General features: G+C 31.6%; 1 protein-coding gene across 1 annotated transcript; it reads right to left on the minus strand.

Annotated features, from left to right (window-relative positions):
- Positions 1 to 1,901: 1,901 nt before the first annotated feature.
- Positions 1,902 to 6,920, minus strand: LOC107002503 (putative ER lumen protein-retaining receptor C28H8.4). The gene is made up of 6 exons (XM_015200556.2): positions 6,638 to 6,920; positions 3,797 to 3,996; positions 3,032 to 3,172; positions 2,826 to 2,906; positions 2,248 to 2,372; positions 1,902 to 2,160 (listed from the first exon to the last, which is right to left on the minus strand). Exons 1-6 carry the CDS (start codon positions 6,858 to 6,860, stop codon positions 2,112 to 2,114), a joined length of 819 nt encoding a protein of 272 aa, XP_015056042.1. The 5' UTR covers positions 6,861 to 6,920; the 3' UTR covers positions 1,902 to 2,111.
- Positions 6,921 to 9,996: the final 3,076 nt, after the last annotated feature.

The raw sequence follows: 9,996 nt of genomic DNA on the forward strand, positions 1-9,996 counted from the left end.
GTCCGCTCTTCTTATTGGTGTAGGACACTGCACTTTTCACCTACCACCTGACATGACAGCTTTTATGACTGTACCCCATTTGTATCTGAACGAGAGCACTCTGCCAAGAACCAGGTCCCCGCATTTGTGAGGATCATCAAAACACCTAGAATATAACATTAATGAAGAAGAAAATAAATATTATAATGCTTTTATTATAACATATTTAAAGATAACTATTAATAAAATGTTGATTAAGATTATATTAATTAGAACAAAAGAAATTGTATGTTAATTAGCCATCAAAATTGAAGGCTATATTTGTATCAATTTGAATGAATTGTATGCTCAATTATTTTTCAAAATTTGACTTGTGTCCTTTGAACCCTCTGGTTGAGTGATTGATGGTATACAGTGGAATGGATTAGGAAAGAAAAGTCTGATCTTATGCGATAAGTTTAACTTAAAATTATTTAAGTGATCGACCGTGATGAGTTTGAAAAAAGAAAAATTTAATGTTATGTAATAAATTTAGCTCAAAAGGTGTAACAAGAAAATTAATTTTGAGTCGTTCGTGTAAATGACTATCTTCCGAGTCAATTAAGTTATACGAAAGAACTTTATTATGTTCTTATACTTTTAACTATATCATTACTACTTAGTAGTATATTTTATATAAGTAGTTGATATATGTACATACAGTCTTGTTCAAATGTGGAACCACCTTTATTAAAAAAAAAAGTGTCAATTTACGTTCCTTCACTAAAAAATTAAATTTATATTTGTATATTTTGACTCTCTTTAGATTAATTTCTAACTTCTCTGTTACTTTGTGTGCATTGTTTCCTAATTAAAAATAAGAGTATATATATTCTTCTCCTCTACTTTATTTTTTGTTTATTTAAAATGAAAGTATGCTTACCCAAAAAAAAATACTTTAAATGAAAGTTGACTGCTTTTATTCGAAAATTCAATTATCTACACTTACTAGATCAGTCTACAAAACCTTTTACATACTTTTTTAGCTCTTGTTGTTATACTTCTCAGTAGAGTTGGTATTGAAAAAAAATGATAAAATCGAACAGAAAAAGAATTAGTAAGTACCTTTTGGTTTGGTTTAATTTTTAATTTTAATTTTAAAATTTGATAATGATTTGAATTTAATTTTAACAAAAAATATATAATCAAATCGAATCAAACAATATAGAACTTATTTAAAAGTATATTTGTGTGTGAGCACACATATGTATATGTATGTGTGTTGAATTTTTACATAAAAGTCTAGAGTATAGCATATTAATTTTTTTTGTGCTCTCGAATTATAATTTAAAGCATTTTTCTATATAGTAATTCAATTATTTACTTTTCATTTCTAGTTTGATTTATAGTCTTTGTTTTGATCATTCCAAAAACTTATTATGTTCAAATAATTTGTCTTCGAATTTATTAATTGTTCTATCATTGTTTAATTCAAGATAACGGGGCAAATCACATCTCTTTGATTTTTTAGCCTAAAAAATCATTGAAAGAAATTTTAGAATATAAAGTTTCTTGAAAATGGCTTTATTTTTGGAAATGCATGTGACTTTCTCAAGAAAGCTACATTCTCTATAATTTGATTAGATGTTTTTCTAGTTCGATTAAAACTAAAAATTGACTTAATTGATTTGATCTAATTCCAACATTTGAGAAATCGATCCAAACCCACTATATACATATATCACTACAAGAAAATTCGTTTTTTTTTCAATAAACCAATGCATCACAAAGTTTATTTTTATAATTAAATGGATTTGCCACAATCAAGTTGTTTATATTGTCATCAAACAGACACTATAGTTTATCTGAGAACCAGCATCATCAATCATTCAACTTAGTTCATGAAAACTACAAGTGTGACTACCTTTCTGAAGCCGAAAAAATTAGAGCTCATAACGAAAAATTTAAAACTATGATATTGATAGCCACAAAATCAACTACTTAATATAAATAGTGCTAGCTTTACAAAAACATCCACTCTTGGTTTTGCCCCTGGAGAAACTAGACCAAGTTGGACTTGTGTAGGATACAAAAAAATAAGCAAAGGCAAGCGTGGTACGCGAAATTTGTCCATCACTTAGCACAAACTTCAGTTACACAACCCCTGAAGGAAGGCGCAAAACCAGCTGTCCTCCGAAAACACTGCAATACATTCATAAAATAAGAAGGATATGGTCAATAGAGAAGAACAGTGAATAGCAAGGAAGGCATGGGATGCTGATATTCAACCTTTTAACGTAGTAGTAACAGAAGTCTGCTAAGATGAATGTCTGAACAACTTCAGATATAAGCACCATTGAAGGCCATAGACCATGACCCAACGCAACTAGTAGATGGCCGTTACTGTCCAAAACCTGTCGTCAGCCCAAGAGAAACTTAGAATGTTGATATGGATCTAAAGGTGACAATCTTCCTCAATCTCTAATCGTAGACTTAAGCCTAGAATCTCAACTTACAGCTATCATACAGAAAAGGATACGTTGTTCAACAAACTAAAAAATGTTTTCAAAGGGTCCTTCATCAGTTCCTACAATGTAGTCAGTACTAGGTGCACAACCTGACTTTGTGCGAATTAATAAAACCAACACTTAGACATGCACGATAAGGCACTTATCAAAATCTAGGACAAAGTAACCAATACCACATATCTACTCATTTTTACTTCAACTAAGACTTCCAATCCATGCTAGTTCGAATCATTATAGTAGCCAAATAAGATACTGTGTCTACACCAAATATGAAGAATGGAAACCTTGTCAATGAAAATTTATGTGTTTTGTGCGATTTTTTAAGTCTGCAAATCAAACCTGGAGAATCCAATGAGCGCAGCTTAAGAACCTCGCAACACCCAACGCAAATACATAGTGAGCCGTGAATGGTTCAACTATCTGTAGACAATACACCAAGCATGTTGTCAAAAGTTACAAGAACATTTGATCCAACTTCCTAGTCAGAACAGATGTTTTAAGAAAGCGAAATCTGCATGTTCATCAACAATAATCAGTAATTATACCTGAGTGTTTTGCATGACACGAAGTTGAGGAAGCACAGAAACCGCCTCCAAGTAAACACAGAAAGCCCAGAAGATTCTATTGATCAAATGATGTGATGTTGATGGATGAATTACCAAGGCTAAGGCAGCACAAGGGATGACCTGGACAAAAGTGGGTTATAACAATTTACTTCTAAAAGATAAGCCAGAAAAAACTCTACACAGCATGCATTACAGAGAATCATGCAACTGAAATTCTAAACAATCAAACAAAGAATAATAAAGACGATGAAATATTGGTAACTTTTTAGGATAAAGTAAACATTTGAGATCATTTCTAGTTTAAGTTTTATACAACTTGACATGGACTACTATACACAATACAAAAGCGAGAATAAAATCCCTTTCTATCTACTCAAATGCATTCTTACAAAGGGACTTCACTTTACAAATGTCATCATAATAAAAATCTGCCTTAAGTACAAATGACAAGATAATTTGACCTTAAGGAATTTCACAAAGAGAGATCAACCACACATGGATCTTCTCTAATCAAATTACTAGTTTTCTCTATCTTTTTCATTTGCCAGTAACCAAGTAAAATTGTAATTGAATTGAAACAATTATTCAACATCATCACAAATACAGTCTGCTTCACTAGTACAGGTATAAGCGGTATCTGGTAGCTATATCTATCAAAGATCAGTACATCAATCATCAATTTATGGACTACCAACTAGACCTTGAATGAAACACATATAAAATTGAGGTTGTTTGAAGACTTACCACGTAATAAACTGAACAATTGTCTTTGTCCTCCATGTAACTTGATTCAAGTTTAAATCGGATCATAAAAATAACCCACAATGTTGTCGCCAATGTAGCTAAATCAAGTAAGGTATGTATATCATATTCCATGACAAAACTACAATACAGTCTGACAGCCAAAAACAGAGCAGTGAGCTCCTGGGATTTGAGTGAAATCCCTGCAATAGTATGAGAGTTACAAATGATCAGTGGCACGCAAAAGATTAAAACTAACATGGCAAACAGGAAAACCCAGCCATAGGATTGAGTCCAGATAAAATTGAGAAATAGGTTTCCTTTATTATTTCATTTTTTAAAATCTAGTTTATAAACAACAAGAACAACATATACCCAGTGTAATCCCACAAGTGGGGTCTGGGGAGGGTAGGATGTCCACTGACCGTACCCTGTTGTTTCTGATAGACCCTCAGCTCAAAAGGGAAGTATGCGACACAAGATTGAAAGAAAAGAGACAACAAAGTAGCAAGATACAAACAAATGCAGCGAGAGAAGTAATACACATCAAAGAATACAAACTATGAGCTAATTGAATAATACTACTAAGAGGACAATAGGAGGCTAGCCTACACCCTCTCCCACACGAAAAACGGCAACACTCAGCTCTCTACTAACCTTCTACCCTAATCCTCGACCTTCATGCCTTCCTATCTGACGTTATGTTCAGATGAAGCTGTGGATATGAGGAAAAAAACTCAAAAACTATAATGAACAGATAAAGAAGAGTACAGAGCAATTTACTAAAGATCTTATCTCATGTGAAAACTAAACAGCATTCTATCAATAATTCTACTACTATCGCCTTATAACCCATCTCAATAGCACACAGTGATTTTCAACATGTATGAATTATAAATATGAAGTATTATGATATATAGCACAGAAATTGTGAAAAAGGCTTTGGCGTTTGGGGAAGTTATCTTAAATGGAAAACAAGAAAAGATGCTCTCACCATCCATGTTACAATGCAACAAAATAAATTTTGATATTATATTCAGAGGCCAAGTTTAGCCCCATAAAAAAGATTGATTGAATTGGCATTAGACAAGATTGTTGGTCTAATGTAGAAAATCACACATCTAGGTTAAGTCATCTAAGAAACATGAAAGCAAAATAAGTGGAGAAAAAGATGAGTGTTATGGGAGTTTCATGCATAGGACAAGACCTAAGTAAAAGGCAAATTTTAGAGAAGAGTTGTGACACTAGCAATGTTATATAGAACAATTGTTGTGCTTCTAAGGCGAAACAAATCCACAATCTGAATTGCAGGATTCAAATGTTAAGATGGCAAAGAGGTTATACAAAATCAGACAAGACTATACATGATCATATTTGACAAGAGTACAAATATCATAGAAATGATAAAATACGAGAAGGCCGACTCAGATCATCTGGTTATATCCTTATGCAACAGTCCTTAGGGGCGCCATTTGTGATAGTTGAAGGTGATATAACGAGGTATACCTAAGATCTCAGGGAAGAAAATTGTCTCAAAAAGTAGACAATCAAAATTAATATGGATTTAGCAACGAAGATATTATAACGGAGGCAAATGATCAAATAGGAAATCACACTATTTGAGATTAAGGCACATTTGTTGTTGTTATTCTTACACAAATCTGGTCTTCTTATGCTGGTTAGACACTTGCATGTCTGCGTAAATATGAGTTCCAGAGAATCTCCAGTTTTAGATAACTCTTAATTAGCCTTAAAATATCAATCATTTAGTATTGAAATTAATGGGCCTGAAAAGAGCAAAATGAATACAGAGGATTCATCCAGCCAACCCCAACTATTTTGGAGTTGTGGCATAATTCATAAGTTGACTGATATGCCAAGTTGTGAGATGTAAAGAAACTGAAGGCAAGTAAATACTGTTCAGGCACTTATGCTTCTTTGAAAAAAACAATGCTTTAGGAATAGGAAATAGGAATCTCATTCTCACAGACTGTTACTAACAAAGATCCCAAGAGCAAATGCTCGACCTCCTCTTCACCTGCATCGGTGTTTATTTAGAAAGAACGTAGAGGACAGAATTGTCTGAGAAGAATCATTCAATCATTTCCCACCATTTATTCAAATAACCAGTTAACCATAAAATGCCAGACTGTCAGATCGCTAGCCATTAAGGTAGCTGCAGAAAAAAAACAGTCTCCAATATGTTTTCATACAAATGCATATGATTCATTACAATATAGCTGATTCAACCAACCCAAAGGTGGCAATGAAAAGCAAAAGTTAATAGGTATAGGGGACACACTTTTTGCATAGTCCAACTATGAAACTGGTACCATACAATTCATCAGTCGCATTCATTACGTCAAAGACTCCACAAAATCAATATCATCCAATACAGCAATAGGTGGACTACAAAGGCCTAGCATGCAAGTAAAACTAATAAGATTCAATGTTTAAAAGAATTCATCAAGAAGACCATAAAACTCCCAAATGTGAATGAGTTTAAAACAGCTGAATAAAGTAATCTAAATAAAGCTGAATGAGTTCAGATGATTCAAACAGCTAATCCATACTAGTTCAGAAGGTAGAGCTGATTGATCAATAAATTAGTACTCAGTTAGGAATCGAGGGTCTTTCCAAAAGAGTCTCTCTACCATAGTGGTAATGTCTGCACATATTTTACCCTCTCCAAACTTCACTTGTGGGATTTCAATGGACATATTGTTGTGTCTATTGCAAAAAGGTTCTCAATTTCAATCCAAGACTACCAATCAATGCAGATCTCCTAAAAGCACCAATTTTCGATAACAATATATAAGCAGAAATAGAATGTGGGATTGTTACCAGCACAAGTTTTCTCTTTGGTGAGCTTATAGATAAGAACGGAGATTCCGATGGCGTGAACAGCCTCGGCGGCGACGAAAAGGTTGTCGTGATCGTGAACAATGGCACGTAGCAGCACCAGAACTGTCATTCCGGCGACCACTGCCAGAAAAGCCTTTACCTTTGGCGGTTGCCGTTTAACCCATGTTGACACAGCGTGGATCGGCCTTCTCGGAGCCATCATACTGCTTTCTTGAGGTGCTAAAAAATTTTCGACTGTCAATTGAAAATTGGAGATCAATAAATATACCTTAAATTTCGTAACTTACCTTTTGTTATTAAAAAAAAAAAAAAGAACCAACTATTTTTATTTGCTTTGATTTGTATTTTTAAAATTTAGTTTGATTTTGATTTTTGTTCCAAAAACTAATTTTACATATATTTCATAGTTAGAGTATGGTCAACCCAAACATCAAATTTTATATCAAATTTAGTCTAAAAAATTAGTCTAAGTAGTATTTTTGATGTAATCAACTCCAATTTACCTTACCAAATTTTACATAAAAAAAAAATATTTTTCTCTCCTTTCATTATTATATTATTCTTTCTTATTTCATTTATATTTTCTTATTTAATAAAACAAATTCTTTCTAAAACTTTTACAATATATAATTCATGGTGAATGTCAATTACTACTTTGTTGAATATTTATTATTATTGATTATTTTTAAGTACATTGTATTATTTATTTAAAATTTTTATATATTTGCATTTCTAATTTTTTGTCAAGGTTAATCATAGTTATATCCAATTATAATTTATAGTGGAATTAATATAATTTTTTTTTTAAAAAAAAGTTATATATAGAAAAATTAATTTATAAAAAAGCTATATTTTATATCCAAAATTAATATTATAAAAATATTACATAAAAAATAAGTAAATATGCAAAAAATTTAATTAAAACATACCATTTATACAATGTTTAATTAAAAATTTTCATAATGAAATAATGATATATTATTTTTAATATGAACAATTTAAGTATAATTGAGTTATAGTATAAGAATTAATAATTATAACATTCAAAATGGAATACAGACAATAATTCATTTTTCTCATCTGAATGAATCGCTTCCTATGCTTTGATGTATATATGATTAATAACTAAACTATTGAATCAAAAGTGATAACAAATCAATCAATTGAATTGGTTTGATTTTGATTTAAATAATTTACACTAATTAAATAGGTTAATTTAATTTTGATAAATAATATTTGTAAAAACAATAATCCTAGGAGACTAAATAAATGAATTAATATTTAAAAATAAACAAATGATCTACCCTAATAATATTTCATATCTTGGAACAAGGCAACAATATTTCAAAGTTAATTTCAGGTAAATTTTCTAAAAATCGAAAATCAAAAAGTTTCAAGAAAAAACACTATTTCATTTAATTAGGTGGAATGAATATCCCATCGTGAAGTTTGGTGAACTATTTGTTTATATTTGGTCATAATATCTAACAACTTTAGTTGAATTGGATTAACTAATTTACATGTTACCTATATCATGAATCATGATGTGCATTAATATTGATTAGTATTCACAACTTTGTAATATGCAAAATTAATATTAATATCCAAAGAAAGTATTAATCACTCTAAAAGCTTATTCGCGCATCACGGTTATTAAAAGCTTTAAACGAAAGTTAATTTAGAGGGTTATTATATATTTTTAAACGTTTCAACTTTTATGATCAACTTGATTAATGGTATTTTCGAGATGCTATTTTAAAATAGAAAGTCTTTTCAATTTGATTTGACTCGGGGCTCTTCACCGATAATAGCCTCCTGAATTTCTCGAATAAGTTCTTTCCCACAAAGTTTACTAAGCTTACTCTCCTTCTTCTATGTCTAGTGACAAATCTATTTACACACCGATTATAAGCTAATTTATAATTGATTCCAACCGAAAAATGAAAGAAAATATCCATAATTTTTTACTCAATGTTTAAAGTATGCACAACTTGGAGTTAAGAGTTAAAATTTGAATCCTCTCCACCAACTTAACTTTCCCGATTCCTACCTCCTTAACTCCCCCAATCCCTATATATCTTAACCATTTCTCCCTGCCACTGAGGCTCCACTACTTACCATCTCTCGCCCCTATAGTGTTTTACTAGATTTCATATAAATGCTCTTAAAGTAATGTCTTTTTTATTAATAATTATAAAACACTGTAAAATAAGTAAGAAAACAATTTGTTTTTTAAGAGTTTTTCATGAATAAGGTGAGAGCGATCTCTGTGGTAGACAAAATGAGAGAGGTGAGACTGTGATGGTTTGAATATGTAAAGAGGAGATTCATAGACACATCAAGGAGGAGATACAAAAGGTTCGTTATAAAGGGTAGAGAAAAGGCAGAGGTAGACCAAAGAAGTAATATTGGAGAGAGGTGATAAGACATGATCCGACACAACTTCAGGTTACCAAGGACATGACCTCAGAAGAGAAGGTATAGAGGACGTTTATTAGGGTAATATGTTAGTAGGTTGTGCAATTATGTCTTGCTTAGGTGACATACTCATTGTTTAAAGTATGCACAACTTGGAGTTAAGAGTTAAAATTTGAATCCTCAGCACCAACTCAACTTTCTCGATTCCGACCTCCTTAACTCCCCCAATCCCTATATATCTTAACCATTTCTCCCTGCCACTGAGGCTCCACTACTTACTACCTCTCACCCCTATGGTGTTTTACTAGATTTCATATAAATGCTCTTAAGATAATGTCTTTTTTACTTATAATTATAAAACACTGCAAAATAAGTAAGAAAACAATTTGTTTTTTAAGAGTTTTTCATGAATAAGGTGAGAGCGATCTCTATGGTAGAAAAAATGAGAGAGGTGAGACTGTGATGGTTTGAACATGTAAAGAGGAGATTCATAGACACATCAAGGAGGAGGTACAAAAGGTTCGTTATAAAGGGTAGAGGAAAGGCAGAGATAGACCAAAGAAGTAATATTGGAGAGAGGTGATAAGACATGATCCGACACAACTTCAGGTTACTAAGGACATGACCTCAGATGATAAGGTATAGAGGACGTTTATTAGGGTAAAATATTAGTAAGTTGTGCAATTATGTCTTGCTTAGGTGACTTGTTTTCATTTATATTAGTTGTATGTAATATTGTAGTTTTTGTTTTTGATTTTATCATTGTTTTATTGTTTTCAATAATCTATCCTAGTATGTTGTTTAGTGTGTTTCAATTTTCACATTATTTTATTATTGTTTTCGAATCCTTTTCGATAGACTTTGCCATGCTACTTGTTAATTGATATATTCTCTTTACGATTCCCTTATTCTTTAAATAT

Source organism: Solanum pennellii, chromosome 10 (genome assembly GCF_001406875.1).
Source record: "Solanum pennellii chromosome 10, SPENNV200".
Classification (NCBI taxonomy): Eukaryota; Viridiplantae; Streptophyta; class Magnoliopsida; order Solanales; family Solanaceae; genus Solanum; species Solanum pennellii.

Coding starts and splice junctions, on each gene's coding strand:
- LOC107002503 (XM_015200556.2), bottom strand. CDS start 6,860: ATGATGGCTCCGAGAAGGCCGATCCACGCTGTGTCAACATGGGTTAAA. Junction 3,173..3,796: donor ATTGTTCAGTTTATTACGTG/GTAAGTCTTCAA, acceptor ACTTTTGTCCAG/GTCATCCCTTGTGCTGCCTT. Junction 2,161..2,247: donor TGTTACTACTACGTTAAAAG/GTTGAATATCAG, acceptor AATGTATTGCAG/TGTTTTCGGAGGACAGCTGG.